At 39.7% G+C, this 19,713-nt stretch overlaps 3 protein-coding genes across 4 annotated transcripts in view; 1 reads left to right on the plus strand and 2 right to left on the minus strand.

Moving 5' to 3' along the window:
- The window catches only part of LOC120769747 (SUN domain-containing ossification factor), a 52,147-nt gene extending 36,446 nt beyond the window's left edge, over positions 1-15,701 (minus strand). For both annotated transcript variants that reach the window (XM_040096904.1, XM_040096903.1), the window contains exons 1-2: positions 15,248-15,701; positions 14,596-15,105 (exon numbers count right to left, since the gene is read on the minus strand). In XM_040096904.1, coding sequence (XP_039952838.1) covers positions 14,596-15,105; positions 15,248-15,306 — 569 coding nt within the window. In that variant the 5' untranslated portion in view covers positions 15,307-15,701. The remainder of the gene's footprint in view (positions 1-14,595; positions 15,106-15,247) is intronic.
- A 379-nt stretch (positions 15,702-16,080) lies between these two features.
- Positions 16,081-17,951, plus strand: LOC120769748 (cryptochrome-2). Its single transcript, XM_040096907.1, has 2 exons — positions 16,081-16,827; positions 16,885-17,951. Exons 1-2 carry the CDS (start codon positions 16,164-16,166, stop codon positions 17,820-17,822), a joined length of 1,602 nt encoding a protein of 533 aa, XP_039952841.1. The 5' UTR covers positions 16,081-16,163; the 3' UTR covers positions 17,823-17,951.
- Positions 17,952-18,004: 53 nt separating this feature from the next.
- Positions 18,005-19,201, minus strand: LOC120769749. The gene has a single exon (XM_040096908.1). The coding sequence runs from the start codon at positions 19,016-19,018 to the stop codon at positions 18,017-18,019; it is 1,002 nt and encodes a 333-aa protein (XP_039952842.1). The 5' UTR covers positions 19,019-19,201; the 3' UTR covers positions 18,005-18,016.
- Positions 19,202-19,713: the final 512 nt, after the last annotated feature.

Consider the following 19,713-nt stretch of genomic DNA (forward strand, 5'->3'; position numbering starts at 1 on the left):
TAGTGTTGTTGTTGCGCCTGCTGTTGGCAGTTGTTGCTGTTGTTGGTGTCATTGAGTGCATTTATCTTAAGAATTGCAGCAACAAGCCGCATTGTGACAGACTTACACACAAGCAGTCAGATACCGGCCACGATGATGACGGCGGAGACGACGATGGCGATGGCGATGACGACGAAGACGACGACTCTGTCGGCTGTTAAGCGACAGACGAGTGCAGATAACAATGTCTTATGTATGCCTGGCATTTGAGCCGGCCGGCTGGCTCGCTGGCTGCCTGCTTGACCGGCCAGATCCAGGCAACGTTGGAGTGTCTAATTTTTATTCGTTGTTTGTTTTTGTTTTTTCTCGGTCTCTCGGCTGGCGTATGCGTTGAACAAAAGTGAAATTGTTGGCAATAAATTTTTGGGCAACATAAAACAAATAAATGCAACAATATAATTTGTCCAATGCTATGCTAACGGCAAAGGTTACCAAATTGCAACGCCAGCACACACAGCTACACTTTCTTGTCGGCATTTCTATCTACATATATATACACATACTCATGTATGCTCGAATGTACTTATGTGTGTTCGTAAGTGTGGGTTTAAGTGTCGATATACCCACGCTGGACCCCAAACGTAATGCAATGGTCACGGCAATCTGTGACGAAGCATGCTGGCGGTCGTACGGTATTTACTTAATACAGTGTGTGAAAATTATCGTTTCGTTGGAAAATGAAGAAATCAGTAACTTAATTAATAAACTATCGACTCTTTCTATATCCATTCGAAACTCCATTACTTGACTATATCACATAACTGACAAGGTAGAAACAGGCTGTGAAGGGTTTCGGAGTCAGCGATCAATTTTACTTGGGTTTGCATGTTCTAGTTCCTGAAACACAAGACTCTTTATTGGCAAACCTTGGTAAATGATTAATATTGATTCCAATAGAAAGTGGGACCGGTGTCCACTACACTTACTCCGGTCCCACTTTTGGATTTTTTCAAATAAAAAAAAAGTAAATGAAATTTAAGTTAATTTAAGTAAAACATGTCGGTCTGAATGGCTTGTTCCATTGAGTTTTTGGTCCAAAGCAGAGTGCGAAAGAGAAACAACGGAAATTCAGTAAATCAGACTGCAGGAGAACAAATCAGTATTAGATGCTAACTACAAATATCCTTCTACTCTTATTAGACTGAAAATTTCGTTCAACAATAAGGCTTTTTATCTTCGGAATTGCATTCTCTCTCTTCGTGTACATAAGTATGTATATCGCTTTCCCTATACCGTGAGCGAGTTGAAATATAATAAATCGATATTCCGACAAAGTAAAACGTGACAGGAGATTGTGTTAACCAAACAGTTGGGTTTCGTTGTGTTCTGGCTTTTAAACTCGGGTGTCCCAATTAAAAAATAATCTTCGAGAATTTTGAAAATAGTCTACTTCTCTCGAGGCGATTTTCGGATAAAAAAATTTAGTAGATAATACTGCATGATCATCTTTTCATATGCGAAGACTACCATACAAAGTCTAAAAATCGAAAGTTCTCTAAACTCAAGACATCATGACACAGACAACCCATTGGAAACTGCACCACTGTCCAACAACAAGTCATAAAAGTTCGGATAAGGGAAGTGGTGGGCGGCCGTAGGTGTATTCCCATTGGATTGGAATGAATTGTGGCGCTGTGTCACAGTAGTTTGGTCGTATTTCTCCCGCAAATGAAAACGAATTTTCCTTTCGGCCACATTTGCATGTTGATTTATTAATTTATTTGCGGCTTTATTGTGTACCGCCGCCATGGCACGCCGCATTGTCTGGCCAGTCGGCTAGTCAAGTAAGTACCTACTGTCCGCTGAAGTCCGGCAGTGACGGCAGACGCCGGTGACTGAGTATGCGAACCTAATCAGATGCCGGTCAAATGAAAAGACGGACAAACCGACAATGTAGATACCAAACAAACAAAGAGTGAAGTCGCCGCTAAATGCGCGACTACGTCAGGCGGGAGTTGCTAGAGAAGAGTTGAAAAGTAAACAACAACAAAAAGTGCGCATAACAAATAAGGTGAAACAAAAAGGCGAAAAAAGCAAATGATGATGGTAGGAAAAATTGGCATGAAAAAAGCAACCGGCTGATGCAGGCAGGCAACAAACCTTACTAACAATTCTGTCCGTCCGTCCGTCCGTCCAGTCGTGTAGTTAACCGTCTACTTGTACATAGCTGTCGCGTCCAGTTCATTCAGCAGCTTTTGAAATACAAAGTGGGTAGGCTGTGACGGTGGCTACGAGGATGGCGCTGCTGCGACTGCCGACTGCCGGCTGCTGGCCTGTGAGTTTTTCAGATTGTCTTTCCACCGACTTACAAATGAATGAAATGTTTACTTTGCAATGTTGTGTGGCGATAACGAAAGGTGGGTATTTTCGACTATTTTTTATCGCGTCTTTACGAAGTTTTTCATTGATTTTTTCCACCGCATTTAAGCTTGCGCATATCAATTGCGAATGTTTGGCTTTGCAGAGCGCCTGTGAACTCACCGTATATGGCGAATGGCGCGGCAACGAGTCGAGTTTAAATGGCAGCAGCGGAAAACGAAAAACAAGTAACGGTTCAAAAATCAGTTACTGCCAGCTCAAGTACCGCCACATACATAATGCATTGCCGCCTCCTTCAGTGGCTTACGACGCAGCCCAAAAACACTTGGACAGTTGCAGTTAAGTATCTACAAGTCAGGAAAATGCGCCACAGTCGTAGATCAAAACACCAGCACCATGACTTAAGAGCGTGGAAATGTGTTGTATGGAGGAAATAATGCAACAAACACAGCCATAAATAATGCAGCTGGCAGAAAACGCCGAAAATAAAAACATTAAAATTAAAAATTAAACAAAAAAAGGATCGTACCACAATGGCGAACGTGAAAAATGCGTCACTCAACGAATTCCCAGCGCAATTATTGCCAGCAATCACTAGACTGAATTGCCAGCAATTGCAGCAACGCACTGATTACATCGCGCATTGCGCACCGCTTATGTGCGCGCGAAGCCAGCCAGCTAGTATCGACCGCTTGGGATTCACTTTTATACGCCGGTCGATCGGCGCGTAAGATCGCGATCGCTGCACCATAAAGTTGAATTCGACGGCAGGCAGCCGAGCTCGAGCTCATTTGCATTAAGCGCAAATTTGCGAAGTTTAAATGAAAATGCGCTGGCGCGGTATGAAAGCGCGACACACGTACACGTTTAGCCTCAGGTTGCTGCTGCGCCGATCGCGATCGCGATCACTGCCATCAAGCGCCTTCCAATCCGCAGCGCGTTGCGGCAATTCCGTGCGCTGTGCGATCGAATCGGAGTAATTGCAAATTTTGAATGATTGCGCGGCGGCGCTTATGCTATCGAAACAACAACAACAATGAAAGCAGCATCAAATCATCTCGAAAACGTCAGTTCACGCATAAGATTGTAGATTGGTAGTTGCAGACTTTTTTATGCCAAGCGAAGTATACTCCCGCGCGATGTGCCGGCTGCCCGCTTGTCTAGCTGTCTGTCGCATTTAAACTGTGATCTCGTCATCATGATCATGACTTTTCGCTGTTTAGCAGCCATTGACAACACAATAACGGCGCTCAACGGCAGCAGCAGCAGCAGCAAAAGTCGCGCTTCGTTGAATAAACAAGATCACACATGTGTCGTGTGCGGCGTCGGCGGTTGCAACGACGGCACGGCGGTGATGGCAAATATGTATTTTGTGAGATTATCGTCGCTTGTTATTTGCAACGATCATCGTTTATTGCTGCGGTATTTGTGCGAAAATTGTTTTGTCTGCGACTTGATAATGAAAGTGAAAGTACTAGCGCGGCTTATAGGCAAGTGTCGGGCCCCTGTACTCGCATGTGGGTATATTAAGTAAGCAAGTGCAAACGTAAGTACCGCTGCCTTCGCCGCTGCTGCATATGTAAGTATGTTTTTGTTGGCGCGTTTAAGTAATCGTAAAAGTTCAGCTAAAGCGTAGGCTATGTCGAATTGCTCACTCGTCTGTTCCTACCGCCAGCTCTGTATGCGTACAATGGCCACTCAGGCAATTTACAATAACAAAAATGTAAACTTGCTCATTATAAATCAAATAATAGCTTAATTGTCTTCAATTTACACCCCTCTTTGTTATTCAGTTCATTCATAATGTGTCGCCTAATTTGTGGTTTCGAAATCTCAGGGTTGTAATTTGACAGCTGTCAAACCAATAGCGTAAGAAAATTGGTTGCAAATGCGTTGAACTCTTTACTAATTCGATGATGTCCTTCGGTATAACCCCGGTAACCTTATTAGGGTTCAGCTTTGCTAGTATAAGAAAGGCTTCTGAAAATATTTCTATAGTCTAATAAGAATAAAGTTTCCGCAAGGTCTCTGAATAAACTTTTTGACATTTCCTCTGAAATGACTGTCACTCAACTTGCGAGTTATCAAATGTTTAGTGCTACTATAAAACTTTCTGTATTTAATTAGGAGTGGTCAGAAACGATTTTTTTACATAAGGCTCAAGCAGCTCGCGACTTCCGGACTTAGACCAGGTATCCTTTGGGTAGCTAAAAAACATCCGTTTAAAGGCGAAACATTCCCTTCCCAAGGTTATGCGCCAGATTTGGGAGCCGCCTCGCAAAAACCACTACCTATGAAAAGACGAAAACAGCCTCAGTTGAGGTACCACCATTTTGACGACGACTCCTGCAATCGTATTAAGGATTACGATTGAAGGGCATACACATTGAATGCCCCGTCCCTTTATTGCGAAGGTGTTGCTGTCCAGCTGGTTGATGTTCTCGTTAGAGTGAAGGTTGACATCACCGCCGTCCAAGAAATACGATGGGCGGGGCAAGGACTGAGGCGAGTAGGTCCTTGTGGCGTTTACTACAGTGGCAATATAAAGGAGCGCAAATTCGGTGTGGGATTTGTGGTGGGAGAGGGACTCCGTCCTCGAGTACTGGCATTCACCCCGGCGGATGAACGTCTAGCCACAATCCGCATTAAAGCGAAGCTATCTCAGCTTATGAGATCAAATCGCTTTTAGCGGAGGAGTGTGAAAGAAAGCTGAACCGCCTATCAATTTGCAACCGTGTACACCTGGTCTGGGTGCCGGAGCATAAAGGGATAGTGGGGAAAGAGGTGGCTGGATGCGGCAGCATCCAGGTTGATGGGACCAGAACCGTGCATTGCGGTGGAGCCCCACACCATAAAGGAGTTGCTCCACACGGAGCAGAGAGTGGGGAGAGAACTGTACTGGCAGCAGGAATGCGCCACGCCAAGCTACTACTGGGAGAACAACCATGCAAGGTTTAGATATATGATCACCATTCCTCGAGACAAATTCCGTCTCCTTGTCGCGCTATATATAGAGCACTGAAGGCTCAGGAAGCACTTGTCCAACATGGGCATAGTCTCTTGCGCAAATTGCCGGTTTTGCGACATGGAATAGGAAACTCTAGAACACATGATTCTAGATTGCCCAGCAGGTTCAAGGTCCTAGGTTCCATCTACGTGGACAGGGATCACATCACCTCAGTCACGCCCAGCAATCTTCTGGAATTGTTCAGAGTGTTGGACCTTTGTGTCCATATGTTATATAGGAGAGTGGACAATAGATCGCAGTGCAACGACCCAATTATTTTCTTTCTATCTATCTATGCCCTGAACAGGATGTATTAACTTTGTATACCCTTGTACGCTATATCATAGCTTCGGTGGAGCATCCCAAGTTTCAATTCTGTCACTCCGTTCGTATGTTTCACTTAACCTGCTCTATCGAATTTAATTAAGCAGTTGCTTTTGTAGTTGTTTGTCGTTGGTTTCGCTTTCTTTAATTGTTTTTGATTGCACTTTTTTTTCTAAACAGGACTATTTCACTTGCTCTGCTTTTGTTTAAACTACTGGGGAGCACTATTGACTCGTTGTTGTTATGTTGGTACAAACATTGATTTGTTGTTGTTGGTTTTTATTGCACATTTTAATTGACATCATTTGGAAATGTTGCAACCCGCAGCGGTGTTTGTCAATACTGCAGGCAATTCGATGTGCCGACACACATACACACACACACACAAGCACACATTGCGACCGCGTCGGTACACTTTATGCGTGTAATAAATTGCAACTCTGCGTCAACAACTGCCGCGGCTGCTATGTGGCTGGAGCTGCAGCTTGGTAAAAGGTCAATGCATGTCCGTTGAGTATAAATAAATAACAACCACACACACACACGCTCTTTGTCCACATGTGCACACATGACGGTATGTGTGTGTGTGTGTTTGCATCCACTCGTAGAAACATTAAATGTTTCACCTCTTCGCTGCTGTCTTTCAGTTTGGCATGAAAAATGGTAGCATAAAGACAACCATAAAAATTGTTTTTGGCATATAAATAACTGTAAATGTGTAAAACGACGCCGCGACGTACATAGATTCCTTGTAATTAAGGCGCTTGTGTCTGTAGGATTTTCTCGCTTAGCGATTTTAATAGCGCCAAAAGCCATGTTGTGTCTGCCGCATCAGACCAACAACAGCAACAAACATATTTGAAGATCAAACACAGCGCATGCTGCGCCACTTCGGTGGAGGTCACGTGATTCCATGCCGTTGTGTGCCAACAAATTGTATTAAGGAAGGCATTAAAGTAAGGGTTTAATTGAAAAATGTTGTTAGGGTCACAACGCCTGCGGCTTGACCATTTATAAATGTTACGAGTGTTAACATTATGATTTGCTGCGGTTGAAATATGACAGGTTCCATGGCTGTAGGAAATTTGGAAAAATAGCGAATAGAATAATGTAGGTTATAATATTATAAAAACGAAAATCTTAGCTATTAGCGAGAAACGGATATATTCTAATCTTCTCTGAAGGATAGTTGGGGTTTTAAAGAAACTTTTGATTTCATTTAATGCAATTAGATTACTCTAATTGTCCGATGAGCTCGTTTACCATACTCAATAATATCGTCAAGACCGGGATTCGGTCGATGGAATTTCCTCCGAAGGTTAGATATTCAAATGAAAAAAGGCTATAATTAACACAATCTACTGAAAAATGGAATCCATACTTTCGACATTCTAAGTCTACGGAGTAACAGGTTAACAAAATGTCGACTTACCATAAAAAAAAAATTCAAAAATAGTTTTTAAGCATCTTTCGATAGTTTATGTCTATGGAAATAAAAAAAAAGTTTTAAATCGATATCTCAAAAAGTGTTTGAGTTACAGTCCTTTAAAGTGTAATCGCTTAGTCAATCAGCTCCATCAGTTTATCTTTGGGAAGGTTTTTCTCGAAACTACATTTTCAAATTTGCTTGAGCGATTAGTCGACAAATGAATGAATGAAATGAATGGCAAATGAACAACAACAACTTCATAAACTTGGTAAAATGGAGTCGGCAGTACGCTTGCCGAATATCCAGACTTCAGTCGGTTGAAACTTCGTCTATGGCTTAAAAAGTTTCGATTTGAAATTTATTGTGCAGGTTATTCTTCGTTTTTGCAGTCAAAAAAGGAGAGAGGCCGAAATGCGTCAGTACGAAGAGCCTGCCAAGCTGCCCGACAGGGGAAGTACTAGAAAATTGTACGAAAAAACCGGCGACTAACAGAAGGTTTCAAGACCGGAGCATACTGTTTTAAATCCCCCAGAGGTGTTCTAGTGACTGACCCAGAGCATACTAAAATGCTGGAGAGAACACGTCTCTAACCTCTAACCCGTTTGAAGAGCAAAGCGCCGGGGGCCTATGGATTGCCGAAGGTTTCAAGACCGGAGCATACTGTTTTAAATCCCCCAGAGGTGTTCTAGTGACTGACCCAGAGCATACTAAAATGCTGGAGAGAACACGTCTCTAACCTCTAACCCGTTTGAAGAGCAAAGCGCCGGGGGCCTATGGATTGCCGGCCGATCTATTCAAATACAAAGCGAACAAAGACGAAACTTTATAAATCACTCATCATCCCCGTTCTGCTACTCGTATATGGTGCAGAGGCATGGACGATGACAACATCTGTTGAGTCGGCGTTACGAGTTTCCGAAAGATTTATGGTCTTTTACGCGTTGGCCTCGGCGAATACCGGAGTCGATGGAACGATGAGCTGTACGAGATATACGACGATATTGACATAGTTCAACGAATTAAGTGACAGCGGTTACGCTGGCTAGGTCATCGAATGGATAAAAACACGCCTGCTCTGAAAGTGTTCAACGCAGTACTCGACGGGGGAAACAGAGGAAGAGGAAGACCTCCACTCCGTTGGAAAAACCAGGTGGAGAAGGACTTGGCTATACTTGGAATCTCCAATTGGCGTCAAACAGCGAAAAGTAAGAACGACTGGCAGGAATATCAGCCCAATTTTATTACTGAATTTGTTTTTTGGCTAACTTTCTTTCGTGTTCTCATCTCCTGCAATATTTTGGTTGGCATAATGAGTCGAATCACGCGAGAAGTCGCTGCTGTCTAGGATACAAGGGAGAAGTGGAGCAAATAACACACTTTTTCCCCAAAATTTGAACGATTTCTCACACAACTTTGTGGTTTAATGGCACTTTCGAAAGCACTTGCCAGAGGACATGCGGATGAACACCCCAACGACCCCTTTCTAAAACACACTTCCATACATACATACATACATATAATAAATGAAGTGATAGTATGTGTATGCGTGTGTGTGTGTGGCGTGCAATACAAATAGCGTTGAATTAAAATTAACTACTAAAAGCAACATCAATCACAAAAGATAAACATTTGAATACATGAATGGATGTTTTGTGGAAATTAACAACAGCAGGATCAACAACAACAACAATATCAGCATAGAAAACAAGCATCAATGCGGCTGTAACATATACAACTATTTACCGTTAAAGCTGCTATCGTTAGTTAACTACCACTTGTTGCGCTTGTCGCTCGTCCAGACTCACACACACACACAGGCGCGAGCACCGCGTCGTGCCATATCAATCAATTACAATTGAAAGTGATCACACAATTTTATTGCCAAATGTGTGCATATTTTTGATTTATTCCTTTGACTCTGCGGGTAAATTGATTTCTATTTGTTGTTGCTGCTGCTGCTGCTGCTGTTTCCTCTCTTCCTTTTTTGCACTCTAAATTAGCTTAAAGCGCGAGCACAATAACTCCTAGAGGTGAAATGTGCATTAGCTTAAGTGGGTGAATCTGTATATGTGTTGGTGGCTGAGCGTGATCCGTGTGTGTGTGTGCACGCAAAGTAGTTAAGTCGCGGCTTATATCCATACTAAGTAATATTCCTAACGCGCTTAGCTAGTTGAGCTCTAAATTTATCAGCCAGAAGCAGACGAGTGCAGTTGGCGGCCGCGCTAAGCGTATTGAGAGCGGTCGGTCGGGCGCGCGCGCGTGCGCTGCGCTTGGACAGGCCAGGTGTCGACTGTAAATGCGTTTTCAATATTTCATTTAACCGCGGCACGTTGGCGTTTGACATTTTTCCCATTAAATGTGACGGCAGCGCGACGGCAGGCGATTTACTAACTCACGTGGCCGCAATGAGGACGACGGCCGTCGCTACCCTTACCGCGCTATCTAGCCGCTACGTACGACTGACATTTGGTGAAATGCCTTTATAAGGATGTTTGATGACGGCGGCGACGTTGCGCAGCCAACGCAAACGATTTATGCATCAATGAAATGCCCACACCGAGAAAATTAGAAAGTAAAACTGTAGTAGAGGTTATTGTGTGTGCGCGGTGGGGTGGGGGCGGTAGTTGGTGGCGGTGTTGCTTAGCGCTTTGTTGGCAGTCTAGTGGCATGTTGTAGAAGCTGACGTTTGGAAGCGCAAAACTGGAACTAAAGCACGCGGCGCGCAACAAAGGCTCACACAGACATACATACATACATGTTTTGGCGTACAGTTAGTTATCAGCAGCATGGTTTAATTGTGTGCGCCATGGCAGCCGCCATTTATCGTGGGAGCACCATTGCGCGCCGCGTAGCAGTGCGGGCGGCCGCGCGCTACGGCCGCATAAGCAGCGCGCGCGCTATGTGGGTTGCTATAAGCGCAGATTTCTTCCTTTACTCTGGCAACATACACACACATATATATATAGTATATGTTTTTGTAATAGCGTACTTTTTTTTAACTTTTCACATATTGTTTATGCGCAAAAATGCTGCTGTAAAAATTATGCATTTATCCCTAAGGGGTGAAAATGGTGCGCGATTAAATTCGCTCAGCGCCACCACCTTCCCAGCGGAGGCGCGCTGTTGTTGGCAATTCACATATGCGTCGCGCCATCAATGCGGGCGGTTTTAAGCAATTTCAATTCATTTCATGCTAGCGTTTCATTGTTTTTGTATTTTTCAAAATATTTTATTTTCACCGTTTTAATTTCGTTGTCATAAAAAATTACATTTAAATGCGCAACGTCGAGTAATTGCAGGCGTTACTGGTCAAGTGGCAGACTGATAAATTGTTATGGACATGCGCGCGCATTAAGGCGATTTTGCTTTCGATTTTCCAAAACTTTGTGTTTTTTTAGGTAGAAATGTTAATTGTTTCTCGGTTGGTGACATGGTGTGGGAAGCTGTTGAACGATAGCGCTGAGATGTCAGTGAACTAATCGAAGAGAAATTCAGACAGCAGGACGCAGCGCTTGCCGAGATTGTTTTTGGAAGGTAGTGAAAACGATTAACCTAGCCATAGGTGGTTTGGTATTTTCGATTATGTTCACTGGAGGACCCGAGGGCAGGTTTTTAAGGAACCCAAGAGGTCTCCGGACTATCTTAGATGACAAGCCATAGTTTTTTAAGGTGGTTTGGGATTTTCGAATATTTTTTCTGGAGGACCTGAGGGTAAGTTTTCAGGGAGCCCAATAGGTCGCCGAGAAATCTTTGATGACACTATGGGTGCTTATTTTTAGCACTTTTATGTGACTAAACTTAAGTCGGTGTACAAAGAAAGAATTTGAACAAAAAACAAAAGTAGAGAATTAAACCACAATACAACATCGTTGAAAAGTCGTATCTCCAGTAAGGATTTATAAAGCAATAAGGTAAATACAGAAATAGATATCGCCAAATTCTGTTGGGTCTATCGAAAATAAAAACTCTACAAGTACTTAATACAAAACCTATTGCCAAGATAGTCGGCTCAACCAAGGGCGGTCAATCCGGCATCATACTTTCAAATTATTTGAGGAATGTTTTCTGTGGTACAACAACAACAAATCACTAGCATATGCATATATTTAAATTAATGTCTGCACAACTAAATTCCAAAAACAAAATGTGAAACAGTTTTGATATAAAATTAGATTTCTATAAAAAGTATGAAAAAAGTTTGCAACAATTAGGTGGAATTAGCAACAAAGATACAAGGTATGACATAAAAATAGTTTAAAAAAAATGTAGAATTCAAGAATTTTAGAGCAAAGAATGCTAAAAATACTTTCAAACACGTGGCATAAACAAAAAAATATAAATTAATTTGTAGTTATTTTTAAAATAGTTTATATGCTAATATTTTTATTACATACCTACAAATATTTTATTATATACAATATTTTTATAACTTATACATACATATTTATAAATTTATATTTTTATACAGAAAAAATTCACATGGAAAAATAATATATAAAAGAATTTGATAAAATATTTTCGAATTTTATGAGCAACTAGTAAAATACCATAATTTGTATAAAAAAACTAATATCTAAGCTAGCAATTAGCACATGTAGTCAATTTCAATAAAAAATTGTTAAATAAAAGAAAAATATTAATACAAAAAAATATTCGCAATGCTTTTTATATTTTAGAGCAAAGTACAAACAAATATTTTCGTCACAACTATATATATTTATTTTAAAATGCGCATAACAATATGAAACGCTTCTTTCTAAAAGTTTTCGGTGACAGCAGCGACCTTCGAAAGAGCGAGATACACATTAACTCGTTCAGACATGAAGTCGAACGGAAAGCCAAATGTGGCAACCTTGAACTTAACACCAAACCAAGGGAAAATTGAGTGCTATTTACCGTACATTAATTGCATTGTTGTTGGTGGATAAGAAATAGAATTGCGGAATAAATAGAACATTAAATAGAATAAACAGAAATATTTTTACGTAAGTTGCGAAGAAACTTTAAACAATCCATAGATTTACTTTTTAAATTTTTTTTAAATGGGTGTGTGCAAAAATGTGCTCGACGACAGGCATTGTTTGCCACCGCCGCCGATAGCAAGAACGGTAAAAGCTAATGCAAATAAAAGATTAGCGTGTCAACGCTGAGCAAACAAAAAATAGCATGATAAGAAGGCTTTAAACCCATTAAAGTGGCACCATATAATTACGTATACATTTTTGTAAAGCTTTCTATGTGCGTTGTACTCACCAGAATTGTAGACTAGATGTGTTTCAATGAATGAAAATACAATGCGTTTAGTTACATTTATGTTTTTGTAAAGATAACAAGCCACAATAAATAGAGTATTTGAAAATATGTGCGTACATACATACATATGCACATAAAACAACCATAACAAAAAGCTATAAGAAAATTAAAAGTAACGTTCCGCATTGTTTTTTATTTATTATTTTTTAACAATTCTACTTCCAGCGATAACAGCTGATTTAAATAAAAAATTATAAGTATTTAAATCACGAAAGTTAAAAGCGCAAATTTTCATAAAACTTTTACAGCTAACTACAAATTTAAAATAGTTGTGGAAACCATCTGGAATAAATTATAAAAGTATTCGTGCGCACAGTTTTTCCCATTTGCACATAAAAACAATATAACACAATACAATTAATGTGAAAAAGAAACATTGCGTTGATAAGGTTGCTTCAAATTCAGTCTAAACAAGTTACACCTGTACATACATAAATATGTATCTGTTTAGTAGGTACACATTTTTATAATAATGTTGTTTTACTACTGGCAATCTAAAACGACTGATTGCCTGATAACACATAAAGTATTTTCACTGTAATTTATTTAAACACGTCATTAGACATTTATTATTGTTGGGTTCAAGCAAATTTTGAACTTGGGCATTGCGGCCGGAGTTATTATGAAATTATTCCCTGGAATTACTAATTCATGAGTACTTTTTTTTTATAGCTTTTTATACATTTAACTTGCTGTTTCATCCAAAAATTGTTATTATTCAGTTTTCATTTGCCAATGCAATTAGGAGTACACAAGCTTTTACAATTATTATTTTTTGATTATACCGTTAATTAGTAGCATTCAAACGAAATTGCGGAAAATATTAATAATTAAATAAGAAGACATGAAAAATAATAGTTTATTAAGCTACCCCATTTTGGCAAAAGCAATATTTGGCACACAGGCATGTAAAATATTCGCCAAAATTTCATTAGTCGCCAATGAACTGTGTCAATCTATAAATATTGAGGATTTTCTGACACACATTAACAACAACAGAAATATTTATAGTATTTTCCTTATTGCAGGCCTCTTAGTTTTCACCCCTGCTTGTTAATGGTCATTTTTGCATTTCATATTTAACTTTTCACCTGTTTTTTTTTTTTTATTTTGATTTTGCATATTTTGAACGAAATTCCGCATTAAGAAATTGTCGATAATTGCGAGACGTGCATACATACATATGTAGTAACATGTGTGTATATTTACAAATTGTACTTAAATACTACAAAGATGCCGCTCGCCAGCCAGTTGTTTTGTGCAAAAAATAATGCAATTTTAAAGTGTGGCCGTAAATATTTTTGAACAAATGTGTTTTTTTCTTTCCAAACGCCCCTCTTTGAGTACGAAGGTACATATGTATGTATATGTATACTTATGAATGGTATGTATGTACATATATACTAATTTAAATTAGCTGAGTGCAAAGTGTAGTGAAGTTTACAATGCCAAAAGATAAATGAGTAAATATGTTTACATTCGTATACATATATTAGTGTTATTATTACATTTTATCAGCAGAAGTTCACAGTGCATACTGGAAATTACTATTTAACAATACAACATTCATATTTACTTTTCTTAGCAAGGCATGAATAAGTCGACGAGTGAGCGTCTGCAGAAATAAAGCTTGAATTGTAGTAGTTTCCTCAATGATTTGATACGCGACACGAGTGTTCTAAATATAAGTTATGGGATTAATTTTATAATTGTAAGTTTGATAAGAGGGCAGAGTGTGGAATTAATATTATATCGCGCACATACAAGCATTTACAAACATAAATGTATTATTGGACGAAAAATTATATTCAATTATTGAGGGAAGTAGTTTTACATAAACAATGGGCGTCAGTAAGGCAGTCACGACGCAACCACAACAAAGTTATTAATGAGGAATGTAAACAAGTATTTAGATTAATTTCATACGCAACCACTTAAGTATTATTTAACATGTATCATAAATGGTTATTTAAAACGTTTAACGCAAGTAAATCGTTTGTAAAAAAAAATATAAAAAATAAGTTGTTATAATACATTTCATAATAAAAGAACATTTCTGAACGAATTTCATCAGTAATCAGAAAGTTCTGTGTGAAATGATGATTAAATGCAAGTTTACTCTTCAGAAATTAAATAGAAATAGATTATACATAGAATTACTTACCTTTCCTGCACGCTCTCACGCTCTACTTGCACATTTTGCAAGTCATCATCGAGTAAGGCAGGTGCCTCAACTGCCACAGCAATCATTTCCTCATTCTCGTTTTGATGCGCTGGTTCAACGGCTTCATTTATAATTACTGCACTTTTTTCACGTATTATATCATTATCACTTGCACTTGCACTATACATAACACTACTTGGCAACAGCCAACCTTCAGCCGATTCTGTTACTGGCTCTGTTGTGCTGTCGTCGACAACATTGTTTGGCGCATTAGCAGCAGCTGGAGCAGCTGTTTGTGACTCTTGAATATGTTCACCCTCATTTTTTGTTAATTTTTCCACTTCTTCATTTATCGGTATAATTTCTGCATGCGCCACTATTGCCGGCGGTGCAGCAGCTGCTTTGTGCTCAACAGCTGCGCCAGCTTCAGCAGGAAGCGTTGTCGATTCATCACTACATGCAGCTACAAATTTAGCATTCTCTGTGAGAAACACAAAGAAAAGAAAACAACTGAAAAGAAAAAGATTTAATTTATTTTATTAGTAAACCAGACATGTAAATATTTTGTAAAACATATTTGAATATACATTTAAAAGTATATGTATGCATGTATTGCATGCAATTGTGTATGGTCAGCAAATTTTGCGCTCACCTCGAAATACACGTCACCGATAGCAGACCCAAATAAGCTAATTGCAAGTTTATACGCATATTTTATGCATTCACACATAATACGCACTTTGCCAAGTATATATTATAATTTTGTAATTACTTCTATTTCATTTAAAACACATATTTTATCGGCTTGCTCCCGCGTCACTTTTTGCAATTTTTTTCTTGTTTTCCAGTATCTGCCAGTACGATGGGCACACACGCTCACCGCTTTCACTACACTTTTGCAACCGTTGCTGTATTCACTAATAAAAACATTTAAAAGGCGAATTTTAGGCACTTTTCTTTTGCATAAAACTTTTTGCTCAAGATTTTTCGTCTTATCTTGCTATAATTCGACTGCTAAACGGTGCAAACTGTAATTTTTTGAATGAAATATGAGCTGCAGGAACAAGAACCTGTACAAGAATCAACTGGAAGCCGTTCAACGAAAATTAATCTGCAAACAAAAAAGAAAAAGTAAAAAACAGAGAACTGTCAAATCGGAAGACAAACGTCAAAATGCACAAAGCTGATTGGAATTCACGAATGAGCTGTTAAAGCAAACGCGAGTAAATACAAACAGTGTTGTTTCTTCCAATTTTCCGAGAGGTTTCAGATGCAAAATCAGATGTTAATTTAATTTTTTACGTAAACAAAAAACCATTAAATAAGAGGCGAAATGAAGTTAATAAGTTTAAAAGTATGCTATAATTTAGATATCATAACGAGTGCGTTTTGATTGAGAAACAAGTCGGGGATATGGGAAGAGTGCTGCCAAGTTTCATGTATACTTCCAATTGGAAATGTAATGTTATTTATAAGAACAGCTGTTATATGTTCCGCTATTTGACTGATTCAAGTGCATTTTTCTCGCGTAAAATTTTTAAATTTGAATTTATTTCCGGCAATGAGCCATGGAGTCGAAAACTACATTGGTGCATTGGTTTCGCAAAGGACTACGTGTACATGATAACCCAGCATTGACTCTTGTTTTCTCCAAAGCAGTAAGCCAACCCACAAAATATTGCGTGCGACCGATTTTTATACTCGATACTGCGTTATTGGAATGGTTGCGTGTTGGCGCGAACCGTTGGCGTTTTTTGCAACAAACACTAGCAGACTTGGATGCAAATTTAAGGAAACTAAATACGCAATTATATGTGGTGCGCGGTACACCAGCTACAGTTTTTCAACGCATCTTTAAGGAGTGGCGTGTGAGTTTACTAACCTTTGAAAGTGATATTGAGCCATATGCATTGAAGCGTGATGCAGAGATTCAACGTTTGGCTAAGGCAGCTAGAGTAAAAGTGGATGTATTTTGCTCGCATACCATATATAATCCAGAATTAGTAATACAAAGAAATGGTGGCAATGCGCCACTAACATATCAGAAATTTTTAAGCGTTATCGAAAAATTAAATGTGCCATTGCCGGTGGCAAACCCCGAGAGATTGTCAGATGAACAAAGGCCAACAAAGGATAGTATGGAGCAACAAAACAGTAGTTGCTATGCATATCCAACATTAGATGAACTCGTGAAGCGGCCCGATGAGTTAGGTGAAAATAAATTCGTTGGCGGTAAGTACTTACAGGGCTTGGAAGTCTTTGTTAATTTGCTTATACATTTTATTGCAGGCGAGACGGAAGGTTTACGTCGTTTGGATGCTTCGTTGAGCAACGAATCATGGGTTGCTGCTTTTGAGAAACCAAATACTGCTCCGAATTCGCTTGAACCCAGCACAACTGTGCTTAGTCCCTACCTGAAGTTTGGTTGCCTCAGCGCACGCTTGTTTCATCAGCGTTTAATGTCGATACTTAAGCGTCAAACCAAACATTCCAAACCACCCGTATCATTGTTAGGACAATTGCTCTGGCGTGAATTTTACTACACAGCCGCTGCGTCAGAGCCAAATTTCGATCGTATGTTAGGTAATAAATTCTGCATGCAAATACCATGGGAAACCAACGAAGTACATTTATCCGCTTGGACGAATGGGCGTACGGGTTATCCATTTATAGACGCCATAATGCGTCAATTACGTCAGGAGGGTTGGATACATCATTTAGCGCGTCACGCTGTTGCATGCTTTCTAACACGTGGTGATTTATGGATCTCTTGGGAGGAGGGCCAAAAAGTATTCGAAGAATTACTGCTCGATCAGGATTGGGCATTGAATGCCGGCAATTGGATGTGGCTCTCAGCCTCAGCATTCTTTTATCAATACTTTCGTGTCTACAGTCCGGTAGCTTTCGGCAAGAAAACTGATCCAACCGGCGCTTACATAAGGAAATATGTACCTGAACTTGCCAAGTACCCAGCAGGGTGTATCTATGAACCTTGGAAGGCAACTTTGAGTGCACAACGCGAATATAGCTGTGTGTTGGGCAAAGATTATCCACATCGTATAGTTATTCACGAAACTGTGCACAAGGAGAATATAAAACGCATGACAGCGGCTTACAAAATAAATCGTGAAGTGAAAGAAGGCAAGAGTCCAACCGACGGAGGTGGAAAGGACAAACGTAAAAAGGTAGGAAGTAGCGCACAGTTGACAAAGAAGCTACGTACCTAAGACGCATACGACGTAGTAGTATATAGTAGTGTAGTCTTTTTTTGTAGTAATAAGTTACTATATTGCAGAGCTTTGTTATGTTTATTAAACAGTTAAGTTCATTAAAAATACACTACCAATGACATAATATTTACAAAGTGACATAAAAATTTGAAAAAATAATGCATTAAATATCCCTTGCAAGATGCGTAAATTCACTTCTCATAAACGCAAATTTGCATATCGTCTGCTTTGTCCTTATCATTTGGATCCAAGCGGTAGCGATAAGTTGAATCACGCAGCATACGCTTGGGCATAATGATCTTGATGCCTTTAAATTCGAATACGTTGTTACGCTCCTTCGGTATCGGTGGCAATTTGAAGAGCTCATCATCGCCGTAGGCGTCAATGTCGACAGTGCCCTGCTTTTTCTCCTGCTCATTGGCGAAGGCATCTATGTCCACTGGTGCCTCGCAAATCACTTCCACATCATCGATGGCATTTTTTGCCTTCGTTGAACTGACTGCCACAAATTTCTGCTCACTGTTTGCATTATCCACCCCAATTGCTTTAATTGCTTCCTCAGCGTCTATTATGGTCTCCTGTTTGGGTCCTTCTGCAGCTGGCACTGCTTCAGCCGGCATTGGCACCGCACTTACAGCACCATCACCGAGTGGTTTCGCAGCTGCTGCATCTTCAGTTTGTTCAGTTACTTTTGTGGACATTTTCCGCGGCAAAATCAAATCAGGCATGTCTTCATACATCATATCGTCGCCGTAGCCATCGATATTGACAACCGTCGGCATTGTTCGCATCAAAGGCAGCACTGGATTATTGTTTTGCTTGGCTTCGTTAATGCGTTCTTCCAGATCCATATGTGCCATGCGATCTTCGAAGTCCATACGTCCATAGCCGCTATTTATGTCCACAATTGTCATTTCGGGTAGCTTATCCTCTTTGGTTGAAGTCGGTTTCGCCTCGTCTATAGGCGCAACGTCGTTCAAATCATTACTATTGTTCTTGTTGGGTCCACTGCTATCCACAACCGCCTCGGATTTCGCTAAAACGTGCGCCGCCTCGTTGGCTAACGGCATTTCGTGGCTGCTGAAGTTCGGTTTTGGCGCCGTGGTGGAAATGACTCGCATCAGCGTTGTTAAGTTGTTCGCCAATCGATGAGGTTGCATCCATATTTTCGCAGCGTAGCTTAATCGTGACATTTATTTGATTTTTTTTTTCGTTGAAAATTTGAAAAATATATTTAATTCCTTGTAATTCTGTCGCTGTCTATTAGGAGGTTTAGTGTTTTTCTCTTTATAAATTCTGTTATTTTAAATGTAATTCTTTTACGCTATAATACTAACTTGAAATTTATGTACATATATGTATATGTAAATGAACGATTTGAGAGTCGCTTCTATGTTTTGAAAACTTCATTTCAAAAAAGCATTTTTTTACTTTAACATGAAAAGCATTCAAAAGAGAAAAGTAATTTTCTCAAAGTAGTTATGTGTACAATATTTGCTTTAAAATGCATATGTATGTATGTATAAATTGAGGTTAGATTTATTCTGGAATATAGACTGACTTATTTGAAACAAGGCTTTAAGATCGCCAAGTTGTCTTTGTGCTGCTTAATATTCTTTTCCAGTTTACGCATATCTTTTTTTATGCTTTTCTAGGGTCGGAAAACAACTCTGAAGTAATTTGAAGTAATGTTGCTAAGAAAACGTGACGTAGACCCGATTGTCGTGGGAGCGGCATATGTAATAGCTTGCTCTCAGTGCAAAGTCTGGCAACGCCACTAAGGTCTCCGATTGGCACCTTAACGTCTTAAACGATTTCGGTCCAATACACTATAACCTTCCAGCCGTTTCTTCCCTTTCAAGATAGCTTTTTTTCTAAATACATTTTG

This window comes from Bactrocera tryoni, chromosome 2 (genome assembly GCF_016617805.1).
Source record: "Bactrocera tryoni isolate S06 chromosome 2, CSIRO_BtryS06_freeze2, whole genome shotgun sequence".
NCBI lineage: Eukaryota > Metazoa > Arthropoda > Insecta > Diptera > Tephritidae > Bactrocera > Bactrocera tryoni.